This window comes from Cryptomeria japonica, chromosome 2 (assembly GCF_030272615.1).
Source record: "Cryptomeria japonica chromosome 2, Sugi_1.0, whole genome shotgun sequence".
NCBI lineage: Eukaryota > Viridiplantae > Streptophyta > Pinopsida > Cupressales > Cupressaceae > Cryptomeria > Cryptomeria japonica.
This window is the reverse complement of record NC_081406.1, coordinates 435627197-435653088: the sequence shown is the minus strand read 5'-3', so window position 1 is coordinate 435653088 and position 25892 is coordinate 435627197. Positions and strand designations below refer to the sequence as shown.

The 25892-nt window shown below is 37.4% G+C and overlaps 1 protein-coding gene across 2 annotated transcripts in view; it reads right to left on the bottom strand.

Moving 5' to 3' along the window:
• The window catches only part of LOC131031580 (exocyst complex component SEC6), a 269379-nt gene that overhangs the window by 117070 nt on the left and 126417 nt on the right, over positions 1-25892 (bottom strand). For both annotated transcript variants that reach the window (XM_057962728.2, XM_057962729.2), the window contains exon 9: positions 20366-20473. In XM_057962728.2, coding sequence (XP_057818711.2) covers positions 20366-20473 — 108 coding nt within the window. The remainder of the gene's footprint in view (positions 1-20365; positions 20474-25892) is intronic.

The window sequence follows — 25892 nt, the reverse complement described above, 5'->3', positions numbered from 1 at the left end:
ACCCTTAAAATCTCCCAACTCATACTTCTAATTTTAACTTCATGTTTCCAAGTTTTAAGAAAATATCTCAAAAAAAACTTTCCATTTTGATTTAAGTTTGAAAATATCTAATAATCCTCCAATATTCTCTTTCAAAAAAAAAAAAAGCTTTCCATTTTTTATTTAATATCTCAATAGTCTTCCAATATTCTTTTCAAAAAAAAGCTTTACATTTTTTTATTTAAGTTTGAAAATATTCAATAATCCTTAGATATTTTCTTCCAAAAAAAAACTTTCCATTTTGGATTTAATTTCGAAATCTCTGTGGATTTTCCCATATCGCTCAAGCTTGTTGACTTTGCTTGACTTTTCATGTGTAGGCGGACTTTTAATGGGTTGTCTTCGTCTTCTTCGAATTTTCGCGGACTTCTTGTCTTCTCCTCATGGGCGGACTTCAAGCACCATCCCCTTGAGCGGACTTTGACAAGGCTCCCACATGCTTGGGCGGAGTTTTGGAGGTCTTCCATATAGCCTAGGCGGAGTTTGAAGGGTCCTCCTTCATGGCGGACTTTGGAGTGCTGGCCATCAAGGTGCTAAGGTAGGGCGGAGTTTAGAGACACCTCCTAGGGCGGACTTTAGGCAAAGCTCCCACCACTTGGCATGTTTGAGCGGACTTTTGAGGATACCATATAGCCTAGGCGGAGTTTTGGAGGCTCTCCCTACCTTGGGCGGACCTCTATGGCATAGGGCGGACTTTGGGTGTTGGCCTAGGCGACTTGCACACCATCATGGGCGGACTTCAAGTACCAAGACCTTGGGCGGACTTCTTGACCTTCTCCTTAAGGCGGACTTTAGAGTGTTGGCCATCATGGCCTCTTCCAAAACATGGCTGACTTTGAAGGGTCCCCAGGCTAAGTCACAAGGTTCGAATTCGAATTCGAAATCGACGGCCATGAAATTCGGATGAAATTCGACAAGGGAAAAATTCAAAAAAAAAAATCGGATAAAATTCACCTTATATAATTTTGTTTATTTTTTAAATATATGTATACTTCTAATAAATTATCAAAATAGCTTAACATGGCTAAATAGATTTGAAGTCATTATAAAAAGATGGCACATTTATAAAATATAAACCATAAGAAACATGTGAAATCACGATTGCGAAGATGTTTTCTTTTCAAAAAGTTACAATAAAAAGTTAAGACTTCAAAAAAGCTCTAAGTCATCAAGAGCACTTGGCTCAGATGGTGTAGCATCATCATCTATATCACTATCCAATTCCTCATCAAGAAAGTCACGCTCATCTGCAACTGGCACTTCTATGTCTTGTGGAATGTGTTGTCGTGAAGAAGAAGTGGAGTCACTTGCTGATTTGTTCATGAGCAATTTCAAATTGCTGCAAACGTAGACAAGATCTCCCAACTTTCCAGACAACAATTTGTTCCTCTTCTTGGAATGGATGTGGTCAAAGCAACTCCAATTCCTCTCACAAGCTGATGAACTTGCTCCCTGACTCAATATTCTAATGGCAAAGCGCTGAAGTTCAGGAGTTTGTGCTCCATAGCTCATCCACCATCTATAACTAGGTACCGCATCTCGTTTCATATCATATTTGGCTCCTGCTACTCCAAACAACCCTTCTGCTCTCTTGTATAGCCAACTTTGGTCTCTGATTAGACTTGCAATTGCTGGATCTAGTTCAAATTTGCTAATGGCTTCATAAAACCCTGCCATAATTTCAAAATCAGCTTGTCGATCAATATGAAATAGCTTAGGCTCCAAATAACAAGCTGCTGCATGTAAAGGTGTGTGCATCATTTTCCATCTAGAATCAACTGCTGCCCATATCTCCATGTACTCTGCATCTACATTATTTAGTGCTCTCTGAATAGCTTCCTTACAACGATCCATGCTTTCATAAAGCATGCCAAGGCAAGGTTTGTCACCATCAACCATGCGAAGCACATCAACAATTGGCTCACATATACTCAAAACCTTTGTTCCACTTTCCCAAAAGCTGCTATTTAAAACAATTTGCTCTATGTTCTTGCCCTTGGCACTTTTCGAAAGCGCTGAATTTTCCCACTCATTGGAACAAACAACAGATCTCAAAGCTGCTTTCTCTTCAACAACTCTCTTCAAAGTGATATAAAATGAAGCAAATCTTGTGTCACAAGGCCGCAACAACTCCCTAGATGCATGTTGCCTATAAAGACTCAATGTGAGACGATGATTTCTTATGAAGTTTGCAATTGCTCTCCCTCTATGAATTGCTTCATGTATCCATGGAAACTTAGCCAAATCATGAAGCAGCAAATCCAAACAATGTGCTGCACATGGACTCCAATATATTTGAGGGTATTTCTCAACAATCAGTTTTCCAGCTCCCACACAATTTGCTGCACTGTCAGTGACCACTTGAACCACATTTTCCACTCCTACTTCAAGAATGGCTTCCTCTAATATTTGAAATATGTATTCAGAAGTTTTCTTGTGGTTCATGGTGTCAATCACTTTCAAGAATGCAACACCTTCAGGACAAGCCACCAAAACATTGATCAATGGCCTTTGACATATATCTGACCATCCATCACTCAATATGGTGCAACCTGTTACCTTCCAAGAGGCTTTGACCTCAGCTAGTTTCTCAGTCACTCTTTCTTTTGACCTCTCCAAAAGACTTGTCCTGAAAGCCTCAGAAGTGGGAGGTGTGTACCCTTTGCCAAACTCTGCAACTTTTTGAATTGCATTGTGAAAATGCGGATTTTTAGCTACATTGAATGGAATAGCACTTGTGTAAAACAAATCTGCTAGTGCATCATCCACCTGTTGTTTCTCTACTGGTTTCCAAAGACTCTTCAAAGTTCCACTCTCTTTGGATGTCCCTGTGGCTTTGGGTAGACTCGAAGAGGAAGACATAATAGATGTGGATCTAGACAGATCCTCTTCAATTCTCTGTTTCTTTTGTGCCACCTGCATCTTTCCTGCAATCGAAGAGGCTTGCTCTTTCTCTAAAATATCTCTAATTTCTTTGGACACATTTGGACATGCAGTAACACCTCCACCTTTACCCCCTGAAATACCAAGCAAGTGGTCCTTTATCCTTGTTAAAGTTCCGGTATAAATTTTCGGGCACAAGTTACAATGAAGATAAGTACCATGGCGGGTCACATGTTTCCATCCTTCTGAAGTTGATTTGTTGGGAGCCATTACAACCTGTACAATTTAGAAGAAAAATGATTTTTAATATTTAAAACATGGATTAAATTTTATTTAAAAACATTATAACAAAAAATATATAATATGTTAATTTTTAACTCTAAAAAACAAAATAATTCAATAAGTTTAAAACTTTATTTAAATATATATTTAACTCTAAAAAAAAAAATATATAATAAAATCACTGTAATAAAATAACTTATATGTTTTAAAATATAATGGTGTCTTGAAGTATATATTATAATGTTTAATATTTAGAATAAAATCACTGTAGTAAAATATTGCACTACAGTTCGTGACTATTTGTAGATAAAAATTAAAATCATTGGAGTAAAATCAGCATCAAACTTTAATATATTGGAGTCCGATAAGCTACGAATAAAATTACTATTATAAAATCATTGTAGCAAAATAAGCTACAAATGATCATGAACGGTAGTAAAATAAAAAATCATTGTAGTATTATAATATTGATAATAATAAAATCTATGAAATGAATAAAATATATAATACCATTTTCTTTAAAAACATAAAATATATGAAATGAATAAAATTATTAAAATATACAAATACCATTTTCTTTAAAACCATAAAATATATGAATGCACAGAAAAAAAAATGAAATGAATAAAATGATAATACAAAAAATAAACGAAATAATGAAAGCATACAAAAAATAAATGTGAGTTGGGCGCCTACCTCAACCTGAACACGGCACGACAGCAGCTCGGGTAGGAGAAAACGCGGCGGCGGTGGCTCGGCCAGGAGAAAACGCGGCGGCAGTGGCTCGGCCAGGAGAAAATGCGGCGGCGGTGGCTCGGCCAGGAGAAAACGCGGCGGCAGCTGGAGAAAATCCGACGGATACCGGAGTGCAGATACAAATACCAGCGAATACCCGAGTGCAGATACAAATACTAGCAAATACCTTTGACGCCACGAAAGCGAATATTCGCCAATCACGACCCAGCAGTTGCAGATAAAAATACCCTCGACAGCGCTTTATAGAGAAACCGCCGAAAATCTTTTAAAAAAACCCTAAACGCTTTACACAAACCCTAGAAAAACATTTTAAAATTTTTTACTTTAATAAAAAAAAATGACGTCATGGCCATCCGATTTTTTGGTCGAATTTGAACGAATTTTTCATATTAGTTTGAAATTCGATTAAAATCGGCCCTCATCTTTGAAAATCGCCGATTTCTGTGACTCAGTCCCCAGGCATGGCGGACTTTGATGGCATCTCCCATACACACATGGCGGACTTTGATGGGTCTTCTCTTCATGGCCTCCCGCATCATTTGATCCTACAACCATACTTTGAAACCTTCATTAGCCAGACTTAGAAAAAAATTTAAAAATTTCAAAATTTCACAGCTTAATCAAATTTAACCGGATTAACTTGAATTTTGAAATCCACGCCTAGGTGGATCATCTGAAGCAGTAGAAAGCCTAAAATCTAGGAATTTAGCTTTTTAGGTCAAAACTTGGAATTTTCGAGTTCTGGTCGAAGGTGGTCAGTGGTGCAAGTGTAAACCCTAGGTTCGCATCCTGAAAAAGCAAAAACCTAAAATCTAGGGATTTAGCTTTTTAGGTCAAAACTTCGAATTTTCGAGTTTCGGTCGAACTGGTCAGTGGTGCAAGTGTAAACCCTAGGTTCCCATCCCGAAAAAGCAAAAAAGCCTAAAATCTAGGGATTTAGCTTTTTAAGTCAAAACTTGGAATTTTCGAATTCCGGTCGAAGCTGGTTAGTGGTACAAGTGTGAACCCTAGGTTCGCATCCCGAAAAAGCAAAAAAGCAGACATCCATAAAAAAATAGGGAAAACTTTCTAAAAATAGTCATACCAGGGATTGGGCTAAAAATGCCAAAAACGAAACTTCCTAAAAATAGGAAAAAGCAAAAAAGCAAACTTTCTAAAAATAGAAAATTGTCCAAATTCGTCCAAATCAATTGCGATCTTCGTCCTTTGGCCTCTCTAAGCACTCTGGTGGTGTTTGCATTTCGGAATCACATAACTTGCAAAAACTAACTTTCAATCGTCAGGGCCCAAAGTGCTCTGAACTAGACAAGGCTTGGTGAAACTGCAGCAAAAGGTCATAGGACACTAACAAAACCCTAGAAAGCAGGAAAAGAGAGGGTCCCCATTTGCAATGGGGCGATGTATGAAAAAGGTCACAACACCTCTCATAAGCAAAGGCTAAAACTAGGAAACTAGGCAAAACATCTACCCTAACAAGCGAAAAGTGGGGATCCCCATTTGCAATGGGGCGATGTGTGAAAAGGTCACAACAAGTACAAAACTCTTGGTAGCTATGATTTGTTTTCACGCCTTTTGTCCTTAGTATTTTTTGGCCATTATATCTTCATTAAAAAAATGTTGAGAAGAATATCATGTTCCAACATTTATAATATTCATATCCTAGGAAAATAAATGAAAATAAAAATAAAAAAATATTAGTAACCACAAAAGTTATGTCCTTAGTAATTTTGGTCATTATATCTTCATTCAAAAACTGTTGAGAAGAAAATCATGTTTTAACAATTATAATATTTATATCCAGGGAAAATATACAGAAATGAAAAAATATATTTAATAGTAACCGAAAAAAAATTCAACACAACTAATAGGAGAAAAATAAACAAAAGAAAATATATAAATGTCCATGAATGACCAAAATAGATCAAAGGAACTAAAACATAGTCCCTTACTACAGCAAAGGGCTAGAGCAAAATGAGCCCTAGGCACATTACAAAACCAAAAAAATGAGACAAGCCAAATAAATATTACACACAAAGGTTAACATAAAAAGAGTAACAATAAAATAGTACAATTATAAATGGGCAAGAAAATGAACCTAAAAACTAGTAGAAATAGATGAACATCGCCCAGAAAGGGGAAAACAAAAACCCTTAGGTGTCAATATTCAAGGACACATTGTAGGAGGTGTAGCCAACAATACTATCATCAATCTATATAAATACCAATGCAAAATTTGAGAATTTGCATTAAGGAAAGCTATTTAAAGAATCATAATGGAAGCTGTCTCCCATGTTCTTAAATGCCATGCTTCAACCAATGTCATTACATAGCCACCCAAAGGCACTTTCCAACACATCAAGGAAGCCATAAATCAAAAAGCTTGAACACCAATAATATTCAAAAATTGCCTAATATATGAAAAAGTGCAGGAGATGACTCCAGCAAATCACCTCTACCAATTCAAGTGGATGAGATGACTCAAGCAAGTCATTTCTACCAATTCAAGTGAAAACGTTTACTATAACGCTTCTTTTCTATTATGAAAAATAAAAACACCTAGTGATTATACCAAGATATTTGATATTTACTAAGGAGTGAAAGTCTCCTTAAATTAGAGTTACAAAGACCTATCTAATAAGGATTAGATTAAAAGCTAAGAAAGTGGAGGATAAGAACTTAACAAATAAAAGAATATTCCTAAAGTCTATCCTAAAGACTTAATTGACCATCATTAACTAATATTACAATATTACTTTGAAACCTACTCCTAATGGTCAATCTACTAACTACACCAAGTTTATCCTGAAATTTTACAAATTTCTCAAGCCTCAAGGACTTAGTAAGAATGTTTGCAATCTGCTCCTCAATTGGACAATACTACAACATCAACAATCCATCTTCTACAAATTGAGGTATGAAATGACAATGAAGCTTCACATGTTTTCTATGCTCATTGAAGACTGAATTTTAGGCAAGCTTAAGCACCCCTTGATTGTCACGAAACAAGGGTGAAGGCCCTACTTGAAACATGTGCATGTCTAAAAGAATCTCCTGAAGCCATACTGCCTCACATGTTGCTTTGACTATTCTCTAATACTCTACTTTTCTCGAGGAAAGAGCTACCACCTACTAGTTATAGGTCCATGAGGCTCCACCCATGCCAAGGCCTCATCAACAAAACCTACCCAATCTGAATTTATGAACCCAGCAGCCTAGGATTTTTGCATCTGCTATACAAAATGCCAAAGTCTCCCTTTTACATGTATCAACACTTGCTTCACTACAAGCCAATGTTTTGCCTTTGGTGCAATCATGAAACAAGAAATGTAACTCAAAACATCACTCAATTCAAGTCCAGTTGTGGTAAGATAGATAAGGTTGCCCACTAGTTGCCTGAAACTTAATTGCAAGGCAATGTTTTGCCTTTGGTGCAGTCATGAAACGAGAAATGTAACTCAAAACATAGCTCAATTCCAATCCAGTGGTGGTAAGATAGATAAGGTTGCCCACTAGTTGCCTGAATGTTGACTCATTGATTACCTTAGAGTCTATTTTGGCTAAAAGCTTCAACCTGTTCTCCATAGTTGTAGATGAGATTTTGCAATCTCTCAATCTGAACTTGTTGACCAAACTCCTAGCATATTTAAATTTTTTAAAAAAATACCACCACTTGTTTGCCAAACCCCTAGACCTAGGCAATAACGTAAGAGATCAAAGTCTATCAAGAGTTGTACTCAATTTACATTTGATTTGTTCAATCAAATGTGCCTCACTATTTGCAATGATGATATCATCTATGTAAATGACCAATAGAGAGATATCATTAATAATGTTTTTGACTGTATATTTAGATCTAAAGGACTTCCCTGGAATCCCTATTGAATCAAATACTTGATGCTCCTTTCCTACAACCCAAAAACCCTGAGGTTGAGTCATGTACACTTCTTTCTCCAAGTCACTGTTTAGAAAGGCACAATTCACGTCCATTTGATGGACTTTCCAACCAAACTATGCTGCCATGGCTAGAAATAGAAGGATAATGTTCATCTTTGCTATAGGAGCAAAGGTCTCCTTATAATCAATACCTTCTCTCTACAAGAACCCTTTAGCCACCAACCATGCTTTGTACTTTTCAAGTGTACCATCAACTTTGTACTTCACTTTGTACACCCATTTCCAGCCAATACGTTTCTTCCCTAGTGCAAGATCTAAAAGAAACCCAAGTCTTATTTTCCATAAGACTGTGATGTTTGGTTTCCATGGCCTTTTCCCATTTTGGTTTACATTTTGCTTCCTCAAACACCTAAGGTTCATAGACTTCTTTTGAATGTTATCCATGAGAGCAAAGTTAACTATGGTTTTGCTCTTGCCTCTAGATGATTTCCCATCAACCATTTCACCATTCGGAACATCTGCAACAAGTTTTCCCCAACTCTATGGTCTCTTTTGAGAAACCTCTCCTTCCAAATCAATGTTGCCATCATGACTTGGGCTGCCTAGTTCTATGTCATCTAGATTTTGATTCAGGCTCTCATGAAGAGTGTCCTCCGGTACTGGTACCTACCGTGGAGATTCCATATTCTCAAAATGAGAATCATGATCAGAATTATCCCCCTTTCCAATGAAACCAATGGAAGATGAACATCTGAATCCTTAGCCTTACGAGACAAATCTTTAGTAAGCTTAATCTCGAAGAGAGCTGAAAAGGCCCAACTTCTTCATTGATCACAACATTCCTATTGAATGTCAACCAGCTGATGTCCACATCAAACAAACAATAGGCTTTATGATTGTCATTGTACCTTATGAACATTAACTTTTGATTCTTCCTAGACCATGCTTCTTTGGTGTCCTCTCCTTCATTGCCTATGTCAAAAATCTAATGAGAAGACAAACTGCAGCATAAACTGCCTCATCCAAAAATTTCTTGGGATCACTCATGTTCACCAGCATACATTAGACCATCTTTATAATTGTACAGTACCTTCTCTGGGATACTCCATTTTATTGTGGAGTGGAGGGTGTTGTGAATTCACCACACCTATCAAACTTATAAGAGATTATTCAACTACACTCTTTTTCTACTAATGACTTGAACTTCAAAATTTTCTTAAACAAATTTGATTTTGATTTCAAAAAAACACCCATATTTTCCTACTAAAATCATCAATAAACAAGAGAAAATACTTTGCAGTGGTGATTGATGTTACGTTCATTGGTCCACAAACATCTACATCAACTAGTTCTATGAATCTCAAGGCTCTCCAAGCCTTTCCATCTCAAAATGGATTTTTGTGCAACTTCTTGTTGATGTGTTTTTCATTCACATGCGAACACAGAATAAAATACCAAGGTATCTTATCCTCTCTTGAACAAAGTTTCCCCGAATGTTGAAGATTTCGCCTAAGGATCACTCGAGGCAACTCCAAGGTTCTTGTATGTAGGGTCTCTACGTGTGGATAAGCTCAATTTGGTCTGATGTGATTATGCTCGATTCACAAGGGGACTTACATCCGAATGCCTGAGCGTCTGATTTGCTGGAACTCAAGTCCTATCTACTGGCTGGAAGATAAAGAAATATCAAAAGATAAAGGGCTCAGAAAATCTACTCTAAGACCTAGAATGCGAGAAGATGGATGAACGACTAGCAGGAGTCCTACTGGGATGGGTCTCACCATCAGGTTGAACAATTCAACACCAACTCAGTGTGATCTTCTAAGGGATGCTTCGAATATGTTCAAATCGTACACAATCAGACATTGATCACCATTCAAGATAATGCATGAACAACAGACGCGTAATGACTCGAGATTAAGCTCGTTCTAATCCAGTTGACCACGCAAGGCGCACTTACAATCAGTAACAGGCTAGTGGTTTGGACTAGGTGGATTCCACGCGAGTGCATTCAATAACTTCTTTCATCCAATCTAATTATCTATCATCTAAAATGAAGATTCAACAAGAGACCATGCATATTGCAAAGAAACGACACATTTCACCATAACTTCAATGAAAATGGAGTTTACTTACAATCAAGGCAACAATTTCTTGCCTTCTCTTCCTAGTCTACTCTAATTGCTATGCTAATTGCTATTATACCTTCTGATTATTCACTATTGACTGTACTCTAACTATTTACCCTTACAAATGAAAAGCCAGAGCTTTATATAAAGAGCTCTTTACATTTCAAACGCTCTCATTGATTTACAATCAATGGATAGGATTACAAGATGGAAACCCTAATTAGGGCTAATTAGGGTTTGTTATAACAAACTTCCTTAGCCAATGAAAAAAATTACATTCAATGAGTGTGGACAAATAGGAAGTAGGGGTAGGTACACCGAAGTTTGTTCCATCACCGGTGAGTTAGGTACATTGATTTTGGACCCGTTGAGGTGGACCAATCTGGTTAGAGGAACAGTAACTGGGATGCCACCTTGTCTGATATTTGTGTTTGGTTGATCTCTTTGATACTCAATTTGATGATGCCGAGAAGCTAACTTTGAATAACTCTTCTGAAACTATTTGCTTCTTCAATGCACCCTTGCACTGATTTCGGCTGATCCTCCTTCGTCCTTGATGCGATGAATGATGTACCCCTTTGACTCCCATGTGCTTGATGAGGCCTCCTCACAGTCAAGTGAGTTCTCCTCCGGCAACATATTTCGCCTTAAAGTGCTTGTAAGATCCCTCTTCTCTGTCATCATGCGCTTCCTTTGTGTGGGGGAATGAAGGTCTTGAAGATAGCTTGCAACACCTCGAACACATGTAGTCTTCCAACGCTTCAAAACACCTTGAGTCCTCCTTTATGCATTTGAAGTATCCTCGATAATGATGAAACTTGAAGAGGTCGCCCTTAACCTGGCTTGGTCTCCCTTGAATTTGATTTTGTTGATTTGCAAAACAAAAAAAAGATGATTAGGTATACATAATATATTCATTCTAACATAGCATTTCTTACCTTAAATCATCAACAAGAAGGCAATAGAATGAAATTCGTTCAAGATCCTCTCCAGGGACAGGGCCTATAAGAATTTTGCTCTAGACCCTTTGGAAGGGTCAGGAGCGAAATTTGAGTTTTTGCCTTGGACACCACTCAAACATCCAAGCTTCTACCTCAATCACATTGCTCTTACCTCTAACAAACCACCTTGAGGAGTTCCTGGCTCATAATTTTGGATTACAAGGACATTTTAATCATTTCGCCCAAGTAGCCCTGGAAAGACAGGACCTATCCTAGAATTTCGCTCTGGACCCTTTGGAAGGGTCAAGAGCGAAATTCATGAATTGGGCTAAATTTTCTCATTTCCCCCTCAACTTTGCCCTCTGACTTGGTTGTTAGATCGTTCCTTCATCTTAATCAAGTCCATTCGTCTTCAAGGTGATATCAATTCAATGCCTTTCGAGCTCATTAGGTCTTTTCCAAGGATTTCGCTCTGGACCCTTTGGAAGGGTCAGGAGCAAAATTGGTGAATTAGGCTCAAATTTTGACCTTTTCATCAAATTTCCAAGTCTAGACTTGTCCAAGGCATTTCCAAAGGATATCAATCGATGCCTAGAACTCCATCATTCATTAATTTGACCAATCTCAAACCCTCAAAGATGATATTCACTCATAAAGCTTTATTGACTTCCTCAAACTCAGACAAGACATAACCTAGCAACAAGAGCAAAACTTGTCCTAAGGAAGGCTTTCAAAGAGACCCTGACCTGGACCACCTAATGACCCACCTCAACTCAAGCAGAGTCTACTACCCTAATGATCCCTCTGACTCTCCAAATGCAAAGGCTAATAGCCAAGAACCTAAAAGACCAAGAAAACAAACCCTAGAAAGCAAAAAGTAGGGGTCCCCATTTGCAACGGGGCGATGTGTGAATACGTGACAACACTTCCCTTCTTGGCAAGCTCTACAAACACCTTGTACCTGTTGTTGGATATCAGGTAAACCTTCTACCATATTCTCTTGAGCCAACTAAGAGAGATAAGATAGGTTGAGACGCAAATAATGTCGATGCCATAGTGTAGTAATATTTGATGCACACTTGGGTGCCAATGCATGTTCTTGAACTTCCCCAACATCAGCAAATCAATACAATCCATGATCTTCTATGCCAATAATGACGGTTTACTTGGACTCTTTGTCGACAATATAGCATTCACATGTGCTGAAAATGAAGTCCATCTTAGGACAATGACGCACCATTCAACTTACCAAGAGACAATTGAGTTCCATACCTAACACCATATGCATTGAGAAAAATAAAAAATTTCCCTCGAGAAGATATCTATACATTGCCTTTGCCAACAACTATGTACTCTTCACCACCATTGAAGATCTATAAATCTAAGCAAGCCATGTACTCAAAGAACCAATCCTTCCCATGACTGAAATGTTGACACACTCCAAATTCTATGCACCATGCAAAAGAATTTGATTGATCCACTGGTAGTTTGGCCATAAAAGCATAGAAGGATGAATCCTTCTACTCACAATGCTCTAAGTTATGATCCTTTTGTGGAGGCCTTGTCAAGTTGCATTTATTTTCAGTCAACCACTTTATTTTCAGTCAACTCACCTCACTCCGAATTTACTTGCTCAGTATGTGAAATGGCTATCAATCAAGTCAGAAACCAGTTTGGAATGCCAACTTTGTCCGAGGAAGAGTGTATCATGAACAGATCTTGGGGTGCACATCTCGCAGCCGAATTCAGGAGAACCTATGAAAAGGACATTGCTCCAGCATCTAAATGTGAGAAGGATCAAGTGTACGTTAACAATACAAATGCACCTGATGATCAATGTATTACAATGGATAGCCCGCCATGCCTTGCACCTGAAAAAGAATACCATGAAACAAAAGTTAAAGAAGCAATTGAAAATACTCAAACAATGATAAAGGAAGATCTAGGAGTTGAACAAGCAATCAAAGGAGAAGATGACTCATTCCTTGAAGAATTCTCACTTATGCTACAAAAGGAGATCCTTGAGATTGAATTGCAGGAGGTTTCAAAGGGCCTCATCGAAGAAGACAATCAAGTTGAGATGTTGAACAAAGAGATACAAGTTGACATCATAAGTGAGCCCAGGTATGAAGAACAATTCAAAGGGGCGCTTGAAGATTTCATCACTCTTATGCTATTTGAGGAAGCATTGAAAGATTTTGTAGAAGAAACGCAAATGGAATCACCGTCAAATTTTTTTCTAGATAAGCAAGTTACTGGGAGTGATATGATCCATCATCAACTTCGACCTCCCGAGACTATACTTGAAGAAGAAAGGTCACCTGAGATTATCTTTGATCCACTAGAGGAGATGTTTGAAGCTCAATCCATCAAGGAGACTCTCATTTTTGAAGATATGCTAACAAAATTTCATGAAGATGCCTGGTTTATGCAAGATATCTCAGTGAAAACAGAGAATTTTGAGCTATTCAAAGGGGCGCTGGGCTTGTTTCAAGAGGAACTTCCTAATCAAGATCAACATGTTGTGGATGCTCGTGGAATAGTTCATCATCAATGGCGACCTCCTGAAGAAGCCGGTGATCTCGCTTCCAACAATATAGTGCCGCCTGAGCCTGAAATATGCCAGGTTGTTTCTTTCCTTAATCCTAGCTTTGAAAGTTATTATGATTTTGATTATGGGGATTTTGGGAAAACAACTTGCATTTGGATTGATCATGGTCCTAATGAATTACCTCAGTTGATCATTTTGAGTGACAATTTGCCTAAGTATGAGAGATGCATGGTGAGAGTTTGCTTTTCTATATTTAAGGATGAATTTGCCCGATTGAGAACCATCACGTTTGCCATGCTCTTGTTGCACAATCTAAGAAATCATGTAAAGTCATGTATATATTTTGCTTCTTTGAGTCGTGTCGAGTCTAGGACTCTTGTATATAGGTTTAGAGTAGGTTTTCTTTTTGTGTTTTTAGATTAGAGGTCTTTTGAGCCTTGTTCTTAATTCGCCTTGAGTCATTTGACTCATGATCTAGTGTGGCTCAGGTAGTTTAGTTGTTTGCTTTTGGTGTGCGTTTTAGTTTAGTTTGCTTTGGGTCGGTTTGTCGGTCGGTTTGCTTTAGTTTAGGTGTCTTGAGTGGGAGTCTCCATCTTGAAAGGGGGCGTTTGTGTTGTTGCCCACACACTGGCAATATCCTGGATCTTATGTTAGACTCATTTCTTAGATATCTATTCATGAAGTGCTCGGAATCCGAGGTTGTTCCTCTTTAGCTTTATCATCTGATCAGGACCTGTATTTGACTTGGAAGGGAATCATTTTCTGTGTCTTGATGCCGACATCTGTTGATTACTATATCTTCACACATTAATAGACTCCGAGTCATTATGGTTTTCAGGCAAAGCTGTGATTGGTGAAAAATCTAAAATCTAGCTTCAGCGCCACCGCAATCCTCAAACCCTAGTAAGCTTCACTGCTTACGAGCCAAAGGAATTGACGGAGAGAAAAAGCAATATCAAAAGGAAAAAATGAAAAAAAAGAGAAAACGAAAAAGAAAAATGAGGAGAAAAATGAAATGAAATGAAATATCAAAATTGGCTAAAGGGAATATGCGAGTAACTCCATCGGGGCTATAGACGCCTGGCTGGCAATGGAGCAATGTTCGTGAGCTTGCGGCGATAACCTCGTCGGGACTATGGACGTCTGGCTGGCAGCGAGGCTCTATCCAGGATGCTTTTGAAGTTCAGATAAACTACGTAGCTAATCACAGGGGAACCTGAAAGTTATAGTTGTCTTGTCGAGAGGAATGAATACACTTGCACACACTTGGGTAATCAAAGACTAAGTGTCTAGATTTGGTTAAAGATTCTCCTTCTACTTTGAGTGCATTTTCTAATCTCTTGATGAGCTAGGTTGAATTTTCCAGAGGTTCTAGGTGTCGATTGAATCTTTATCTCTGAAATGTTTTTCAACATTTATTCAAGGTGGCGCTAGATGTTGTGACGTTTTCACACATCGCCCCATTGCAAATGGGGACCCATGTTGTTTTTTTGCTCGTTTTGCTCGTTTTCGCTTTGCTTTTTTAGGGTTTTGTTAGTTTGTTAGTTGTCTGGATTTAGGGTCAAGCCTTAGGGTTCTAATTACCGTCTTTTCGGACCAAAATCCAGTCGTTTTTGAGGGCTTTTGAGTTTCCTTTTCTAGAATGCAAATTTTGAATGAAATGAATTCGCCAGAATGGTCTAATTTTCAATTGGAATGTTGAGGCAGAGCTTAAATTTGTCTAAGTGTTGAAGATGAAATGTGAATTTTTGTCCAATTGAATATTTTTGACCAAATTTTGACTTTTTTGAATTTTGATCCTAGGCATTTCAAATGATTTGTTTTCGCCTTGTGAAGTGATAAAATGTGTAAAATCATGATATTTTGGCCTGTAGGAGCAAAATCGCTCCTGTCCCTCAGTGAAGGACGGGAGCTCGTTTTCAAATATTTTACTATTCCTGCAGGGTCAAGATGAATTACGAATTGGAAGTGATGGAGAAAGGCGAGATCTTTCCATTGAATATAAATTGAAGATTTTTGGGACGTCCCTAACAGTGCTAATTGCCTAAATCGCTCCTGTCCCTCAGTCAGGGACCAGGGCGATGAGGTACGTATCTTCCCACTTTTTCATTTTTGGGCGCTAAACAAACATTTTTTAAATTTATTTAAATGCTAGAAAAAAATCGATATTTAATTAAAAGCATTTAAATAGCGCATGGTATGTATTTATTAATTATTTTTTGCCTTTGTAAAAAATCGAAATTTATTAATTAAAAATAAAGGCATTTAATAATTAATTATTAATTTAATAAAAATCAAAAGGGAGCGCTTGGGTTTATTTTGTCAAGGTCGGCCTTTATTATTTATTTAAAAATCGTTTTAATTGCTATATTTTGCAAAAAGTCGGCCTAAGGTCAATATGAAGGTGAGCGCCTATAAAGGAAGGTGTTTATTTCATTTTCACATCATCATTTATCATCTCTCATATGCAACTTGGAGAAGGCAAAAGAGGAGCGAATTTCATACAAAGGAAGGGCGAAATTATCATTCAAGAAGAGGAGCGAATTCAATCAAAGGTGGTGCGAAACTATTATCCAAAGGAGAGGCAAACTTGAAGTTTCCATTTGAGCGAAGTTGCCTAGGACGTCAAAGACATATCAAAGATGGCGAAATTGCTAACTTGAAGAGGAAATCACGTCCAAGACTTGAAGGGTGGCGAAGTTGATAAGAGGAACGTTCTTTTGAAGATCACATCAAGACTATCGAATTTCAAATTTTGCCTAGGCGAATTCCTTTATTTTGCATTTTAGAGTTAAGCTCTCAAAGAGGTATGACGATATGGATTTATTGTTTTGATTTTGAACGTTGATCGTCATTTCCTTAATTTTGGATTTTGAAATTTTGTTTTTCCTTAGCTCAGTCTTTTTTAGGAAATGATTAATAAAGGACTTATCATTAAGTTTCCTAAAATTTGCTCTCTAATTTATGTTATGTATTGCTAAATCATGTTACTAATTTTGAAATGTTGTGTAGGCGTCAAATGGAGGTCTCTTCAAGGAAAATCAAGCCGGATCAAGGACGGTCTTCGCCAGGACGATCAAGCCAAGACAAGGGCGACCTCTTCCAATCCAGCGTTCCAAGGCGAGGTACATCATCCTGCACATCAAGGACAAAAGGAGTTAGAACAAGAGTTAATTAAAGATAGCCTCTCAACGACATCAAATTGAATATCTAGCAAGCTTCAAGTGTCAGATGAGGTGGCATCCCAGTCATCACTCCTCCAGTCAGTGAAGTCCACCTCAGCATGTCCAGATTCAATGTACTTAACTCATGGAAGGTGGCACAAACTCCGATGTACCTACCCCGGCTATCCATTGGTCGATTTTTCTAAAAGGGACATGTGTCCAAGCAATACAATTTTATCATTGGTCAAGCATTAAATGTTATGTAATGGTTGTAACAAACCCTAATTAGGGTTTTCATTGTAAAATCTTGGCCATTGATCTTGAATTGATCTAAGCCATCAAATTGTATTGTGGGCACTATATAAGCCCAGGCATTTCATTTTGTAAAGAGAAATTTTTAGATAGAATTAGAGAGAGTTGTAAATAGTTGAAAGTAGTTAGAGAGTAGAATAGGAGGACAAGGCAAGAAATTGTTGCTATTGATTGTAAACAAACTCCATTTTCATTGAAGTAATGGTGAAATATGTCGTTTTTCTTGCAATTTGCATGGTTTCTTGTTGAGTCTTCAATCTTAGATGGTAGATGATTAGATGAATGGAGGAAATGTGATTGATTAATGGTGGAATTCGTACATCCATACTACTAGCAGTTTGTTGATTGCAGACTTGCCTTGCGTAGTCAACTGGAATCATTCAGCCTAAGCTCAATTTCAATTTGTTGCCTCTTCATTGATATGCATCAACTTGGATGGTATCTATGCCTGCGGTGATAATTTGAACATCATAAAGCTCCCTTAGAAGATCGCACTAGTCTTGTGTAGATGTTCCATTGATGTCAAAACAAGATCTAGTTAGAGTTTCATCAAAAGGTCAAGTCATTGCTCCTACATTCTTAGTATTAGGATTAGATCCTCTCTTCGCCCTCTATCCTTTTTCCATTTTTTTAATCTAAGTTAGTAAGAGCCTGTGTCCAGCAAAGCAGATCGGAAGTTCAATGTAAGTCCCCTTGTGATTCCAGCAAATCACATCATACCACTGGAGCTTGTCCACACGTAGAGACCCTACATCAAAGAACCTTGGAGTCTACCTAACTGATCCTTTACGCGAATCTTCAGCAGTTAGAGACTATTTTCTCAAGAGAGGATAAGATGCCTTTAGGTATTTTATTCTGTGTATGATTGTGTACAAAATACACGTCAACAGGTTTGGGGGCAGCGCCCCCAAGTTGGGGTCAAGGGGCATCGCCCCTTGTGGCCAAAAATACTTTTATTATTTTATAAAGGCGTCGGGTGTTATAAAGTATAAGAAAGGAAAAAGACATATTGAAATGCCACTTATACTTAAATGTTATATTTCATGTGTATATTCTGATGAAGAGAATGAAACTGACCTGAAAAAACAAAAAATGATAATTTTTTGACATGTTTGGGCCTCTTTTTTTAGTCTGGCTGAGTTTTTTAAAGAAACTCGGCGAGTTTTTGCAAAAAACTCGACGATTACTCGGCGAGTTTTTGCTGCAAGTTAAAGTCATAAAAACTCACAAAGCTCAAAAACTCAGCAAGTTTTTGAAACTCTGCGAGTGTGCCATCTATGCATATATCTACATTTATGTTTATATATATATATATATATATATATATATATATATATATATATATATATATATATATATATATATATATATATATATATATATATATATATATATATATATATATATATATATATATATATATTGATTTATTCAATCCGATGGAAGCTATACACTTAACAAAAAAATCTACCCAAAAAATGGGAAAAAAAACCCACAAAATCCTTCTAATGAAAAAACATAAATTGTTCAAAGAAATCGCCAAAAACCCTTGCATGAATCAGTACAGCTTCCTTTGGCACGTTCTTTTGTGTTGTGTGCATGAAATTCATTACTACAACAGTCTGTAGAATTCACAGCTTCACCAATCCTGAGGTGTCAATTGGGCTTTGAAACTAGATTACCAAGATATTTGATATTTATTAAGAAGTGAAAGTCTCCTTAAATAAGAGTTAAAATTGACAATGAAGAAAGTAGAGGATAAGAACTTCACTAAGAGAACAAAAAATAATTCATAAAGTCTATCCCAAGACTTAACTAACCATTATAAACTAAAGCAAATAGAAAGAGCGATCCCTACAGTGTTTTGCCAATGTTTGAATGACAAAAGCCAATAGAAAGGGTGCCATAAAGTCTAAAATTGCTTTTTGCCCATTGCTCATATATCTTAGTGTTTTGGACTTGCTACAAAAGGACTTCCATGGTTAGTGAAATTGTCAACGGTTCTTCAAAAGATTCATCATGTCTTAGAAAAAGAAAATCATTGTCAAGAATTACTATTTTTAGCATGTTTGCTTTTCCAAAGAATCACAAAGAGGTTCATGCATTCTATTTTTAGCTTCTATTTATTTTACAAAGTTTCTTTATTTGAGGATCCATCAAGTTTCAAAAGGGGAAAGCTATTTTGAAATCACAAAGGGTATTCATGTGTTAATTTGTTGTTTCTAGCCATGGCTATTCAAAGCATTTTTGTTTCTAGAAGTTCTATTACTCGATGGGGAAAGTTCTATTTTTTTTGTTTCTAGAAGTTCTATTACTCAATGGGGCAAGAAGGTCTATTTTTAGGTTTTTTGTAACTTCGATTTTCTGTTTCTTTATGATTATTTTCTGCTTTAAAATCTTTCCCACTTCTCAAAAGCTTTAAGCATTCTGGTTTAAAAGAATGATTTTTGGAGATAACTAATTATATAAAGAATAACTCCTCTCCATGAGGGCACTTTAGACAATACCAAAGGCATCCAAATGAAATCAGCAATATGCAATCTGGCCCACAAACCCAAGCAACATCATGAAATGTGAGTTTTCAACTTCCTTGGAGCAACATGAACCTTTAGACAAGTGCCAATAAGGCCATCAAAGATTCCTTCTAATGTGGACATCAAATTGAGAAGGAAAGCCATTTGAATTTTGAAATTCTAATTTTAGAAGTTAAGAGTACTCACCCAGATTTTGAAAACCACAATTAACAAAACAAACCAAAATTGAAAAAACGGAACACATTTTTGGCAACGATGAGTGCCTTAACCCCAAGATGCCCTTGCATTAGTTCAAGTTCCCCCTGGGAACATCTAGGTTTCCTCCTATATTGGTAGCATTAATTCCTAGATAAATATGTTTGAGAAAGTACATAAATTGGTATGGGTAAGGTTCCAAGATTAAAGTTTATATACTCAAACATATTTCTTGAAAAGATAACAGTGTCGTATAGGAGAAACATAAGGAAATCACATAATTCAGTATCCCAAATCATCTAAAATTAATCTGAAGCTCCTTTATAGTCTTCAACTTTCAAGGTAGTAAAGTTGACAATATGCTGAAGAGACCATATTGCTATGTTTTTCAAATGGATTGTATGGCCAGATTACAATACACTAAGTTTCACTCTGCAAAAACACTATTTATTGCCTTACAGAAGCCAACTATGCAGGTAAAACAAGAATTTTAATAATAGCATAACCATTTCACTGTGTGAAAAAAATTCTTAATTGCAGTCTCTCCATAACACAACTTAGTGCATTGGACGAGAAGAATATAAATCAGTCAATATTGGAGCAAAAGCAGGACCAATATTTGAAATTGCACAATTAATATGTTGTTGACTAGAAAGGAAATAGGAAACAAATGAGAAAATCTTACTTAGTAGATCTCCGAGGATTACTTATTGCAGCCATCACCCCTCCCCCCTCAGCTTCAGCTGCTTCCTCCGCCAGTTGTTGATCAAGAATCTCCTGCATCTCGACCACTCTAAATAAAGTACTTTCAGTATGTGGATGAAAAGACAAGTGCACATTGTAATGAATACTTAAACATCAATGTAACCTTGTCTTCCAAACATGACCACCAAAAGGAAGAATCTTGCAAAATATGTAACCCTAATTAGTTGTTAGTTTTGCACAATATAGAATTCAAGACATTTGAATGCCGATAAATTATTTGTATTTGCTTTTCCCCACTTTTGATGTGTTTCTCCAGGAAGATTTTGGATTTTCCAATTCATGCAAATTGAAATCCTGTTCTCAGAGCTACAATTGAATAAATTATCAATTTCAACTGTTTTAACAGTTAATCCCATCATTTATTTTACTTCCATCAAACAGCTTCCCTTAATAATTGATTTGATCTTTTGTTATGCATTTTATCTTTAAAAATTGCTTAAAAATTGCACCTAAAGAAATAGATAACAATAACAGAAAGATATGCCAACTAAGTAAGAATCACAAATAAGTGTTCCATCTTTTCCAAAATTGGCTTCTGATTATATTGGAGACAATATATCCAGGTACATGACAGTGCAAGACCATGCTTCTGGCTCAAACTGTCTAATATTTTTTCACATCACACATCAATGTTTTAGATTACTCTGTGATCCATCATCAAGAATTTTATAACAATGAGTACAGATTGCTGAGAATGATCCTTAATAAGGAAGAGGGAAGGTGAAGACATGAACACCAAAAGCTAGCAAGAGAGAAAAGATAGAAACAAAAAGGACCTAAACAATATAAATGAAAATAAATACTTGGTATATCACAGTTGATGAATCAATACAGAATAAGGTATCTTATAGGAGAAATTTAAAATGGTAGTTATTCAATTAATTGTCAAAAAAGACATGGAAAGGAATGCAACAAAAACCTAGAGAAAGAGAATGAGCCCAATGACAACAAGGTATTCAAAAATGGATACAAGAGGACAACAATGCAAGAATTTTATTTTTTTAATGTAAAAGGAAAAAAAGAAGTAATAAAGACTAAAAGAGGCTGGAACGATTAGAGAAACAAAAGATGGAATACAAAAACTAAACAGAAATAAAAGATCCAAAGAACATTTTAATTACACTCTTTACATTTAAAAGTCAAAACACAAGAAAATTGTGTATGACATGTTTTCAGATTTCCCAAAAAAGTTAACTAGTCTACTCTAATGCATGAACATAAGTTGCTGATCTGAATGTAAGGATGATATCGCTAGCAAAAGGGTATCTTGCCTGATTAGACTTAGCCAGTCAAAATGACACGAAACATTGTGTACACCTCCCTAATCCAGGTATCTTTTCATGCACTATATCAACTCTCAACTGTCAACATAAATCGCAAATATTGGTTATGCTAGCCTTAGCACACAGAAACTACTATATGTTAGTGTTTTATAGCTGCAGGAGGTATTCCTAGAAGCAAGTCGACCTATTGCAAATTATTATTTTATATTTATAAGGGCCGACCCAAGATGAAAAGTCACCTTGGTTCTTGAATGAGGCTGGCTCTTGTGAAGAGTCACCTTGCTTGAGAAAAGGAACCTTACTTTGTATATATAGAAGGTGATGATCATTTCATTTTGATCAATCAATTTAATATAAAAGATATATTCTTGGCTGGGTTTTTCTCCCTCGAGAAGGAGGGCTTTCCCAGGATATGTGGTGTGTTCTATTTATTTCATGTGTTGTATTTTTGTGTTTCTGTATATTGCAAATCTGATCATAAAAAAATAACATGGTATCAAAGCGGGTTCAGAGAAATCCGATCAGATTTGTCTAAGCCAAATTTGTGACGTCTTCATTCGAAGACAAATTTACAGAGGTTTCTATTGAATGGAGGACCATTGATGCCCCAGGGCTACCGTCTAGAAACAGTTAAAGAAATCGGAACAAATTTAGCATGTTTAAGAAATGTGAACTGCCAACAAAGAGGATTAGCCCTTCTTACGAAGAGCATAGTGGTGACATTCGTCTTTTGGACGGATGGGTGCCTGCTGATTTCAAGGTTGTCGACGAAACCCCCAATTATAACTGTATTTGGAACGCTGTAGTTAAAACAAAAAGGTGGGATAGTACTGAAAGCAAATGGCGGAACTGCTCAGATTTCTACTCCTCAGATGGTAATTCGTTGAGAAAACAACTAACAGGGGGTAGATGTTGCATGGCTCCACTACTGTTATGCAGATGTGGAGATGTTGTATAGGTTGTGGGAAACTTATCCATATTCAATCGTGTCAGTCAACTTCACAACTGAATGTTGATGAAATATTCCCCTAGGATATTTTCCAGATTTTTACCAAATGATCCACAAAAAATTTAAACAACAATTTGCATGCAATTGTTTTCAAAACACCATCAAATTAAACTAAAATTCATTGATTTTCAGACTGAAATAACAGTTCTGAAATTAGAAATCAACATTGCATTAAAATCCTCAGTAGAACAACAGCAGAAATTACCTATCCTAACCACAGCATTTACAGTCGGATTGGACAACCAGCAAATTAAACTTGAAGCACAAAGTGAGCCACCTAAATGATAACTCCAACTGACAATGGGTTTCCGTCCACTGCCTCCAAGCTCAAGGGTTTGCATCCTCAAACCTGCTGGAAAACAAGAGCTTCCCAGAAAATCTCCGAGAGAAACAATTTCCAAACATAAACCTAGCATACCAAAATGAGCCTCTCCAAGTTATTAAATAACTCAACCCTGCGACTCCTCGTTCGCCCACTGCCTGTCTCTTGGAATTCCTTTTTATTAATTAAGTGACTTAAATTTATAATTTGATGTTGACATAAAACACCACTTTAATCTGCTTAGATTAAATTAAGTTGTCTTTTAAATTATTATGCTTAGAAAACACACTTAATTATTTAATGGATTTTCCCTAAGTTACCGGTTCCGGTTCGGATTCGGGTACGGATCCGCGGATTCGGCCAAAAAAGAAAAAAATCTTGGGTACGGGTACGGGTTCGTTCGTATCACTTACCCAACTAAAGTGAGTGTCGTTGCCATTTGGTTGATCCTCTTGTAACACAAGGGCGACCTCTGAAGTAGTCTCAGAAGATGAGACAAGTTGTTCACATAGGCCCCTGCCTCTTACAAGCTTGCTGATCTTTGTTTAGAAGGAAATCTTTGACACTTGCATGTGGAACTAAGAGCTGGATCCTGTTGTTGGACATGTGTCTATACTTTTTTAATGCCCTTACAACAGTGAGGACTTGCTTCTCTATATAGCTATACTTAAGCTCATAGTCCTTTAGCCCCTCACTAAAGAAAGCAATAGGTTGCTCCAAATTATCATTGTTCAACTGTGTTAGGACAGCTGAGATGTTGGATTCTCCTCCGAAGGTATAGAGGATAAAATCCCTTTCATAATTAGGATTGACAAGAGTAGGGGACTGAGCAATTGCTTGTTTGATTTCTTCGAAACCAGCCCTTCGCTACTTGGTCCAACTGAAAGCCAAGTTTTTCTTCAACATGGAAGTGAGGGGTTTTACCATGGTGGCAAGGTTGGGAATGAACCTCCTCACAAAGTTGATCCTACCAAGGAAACTTTGCAATCCTTTCTTGTGACTGGGGAGTGGAAGAGAAAGAATACCTTCCACTCGCTCTGGATAAATGGTCAAACCCTCCGTGGATACGATGTGTCCTAGCAATCTTCCTTGATCAGTAGCAAATACACACTTGCTGGGGTTCAAGGAAACACAATACTCCCTGCATTTCATGAACACCTGCTCAAGATGACCAAGATGGTCAGCTACATGCTTTGAATAAACAGTTATGTCATCAAGGTATACAAGCACAAACTTTGCTAATACCCCCTTGATAGCCATGTCTATTGCTCCTTGAAACGTGGCACCTACATTGGTTAGCCCAAAGGGCATTTTGCAACAAGCATAGGTACCCCACTTAGTAGTAAATGCAATCTTGTATTGGTCTGACTCTTGGACCAAGATTTGATTGTAGCCCGAATACCCATCCAAGAATGACAATCTTTCCGAGCCACTAACCTTTTGGAGAATCTGCTCCATAGAGGGAAGGGGATAGTGATCCTTGAGGGAGGCTCTATTGAGATCCCTAAAGTCTACACATAGTCTGATTTCCCCATTCTTCTTTCTTACAAGAACAAGGTTGGCCACCCAGGAGGAGGGCTTGATAAGGAAGATGATATTGGCTTCTATGAGCTTGGTCAACTCATTCCTCATTAGTGGCTCAATCTTGGGGTTTATTGGCCTTTGCTTTTGTCTAACTGGCTTTGCATCCGGTTTTAGCTCTATAGTATGTTGGGCTAAGCTAGGGTCAAAACCCTTCAAGTCTTCATAGGTCCAAGCAACTATGTCATCATACTTTTGACAAAGCTCAACAAAGGCCTCTTGTTCGATTGAGGAACACACCTTGCCCAAGTTTAGAGACCTACCTTCGGCGACAACAACCGGCTTGTAATCCCCCCTCTTTGCAGCTAAGTTAATCTTCTTGTTCAACTGATCATCCGAGTTGAAAATGCCTTCCAAGGTAACTAGACCTTTAGGCAACTTGTTGGAGTTGAGCTGCATGATTTGATCTCCATATTGGTCTTGCAGCTTAGATTGATTTTTAGCAAAAAACTCTGCTTCATTTTGCAAGAAGTTGACGATATGCTGATCGCTTTCAAACACTTGCCAATTTACCTGATTGCCTGGGATAGCAGGCCTCACAACAAGCATGATGTGTTGCTCCTTCTCACTTGCAACATGCACTGGTATGTCGAATTGAGCACCAACTGCTGCAAACCTATCAGCATACTTGTTCTGATTTCTAGGAATGCTTTGGATATTGAAGGCCTCAAATCCTTCAATCAAATCCCAAACCCTGTGTTTGTATTATTTGAGTAGATTGTTTTTTGCTACACTTTGAGCTCGGATGTGATTAACAACCAACTCACTACCTCCAAATACTTGCAAAGATCTGATCTTTCTGCTTTGTGCAAGTTGGAGACCTTGGATTAGGGCTTCATACTCAGCGACATTGTTGGTGCAACCAAATTGAAGCCTAAAAGAGAAGAAATATTTCTCTTGCTCAAGAGAAACAAGCATCACACGAGCACTTGCACCGTTCTTGTTTCTTGAACCATCAAAAAACATGCTCCATAACCCCTCTGAGTCTCCTTATGTCTTGATGAGGTGCCAAGCCCAGTCTCTTCATTCTCAGTTAATGGATCAAACTAAAAAGCATTGGCCCATTCGTCCAGCAAGCAATCAAGAACCTCTAGAAAAAGAGTGGCAGGCTCACGAACAGTACACTCCTCCCCCTCTTCATGCAAAGTGCAATTCATGTTTATAGGGTTGGGGGTGTAGGGCTCAATGTGGTTTTGGGCAATGGGCTCTGCCCTTATGGTGACCTTGGTACCATACCTTGTTCGAAATAGTA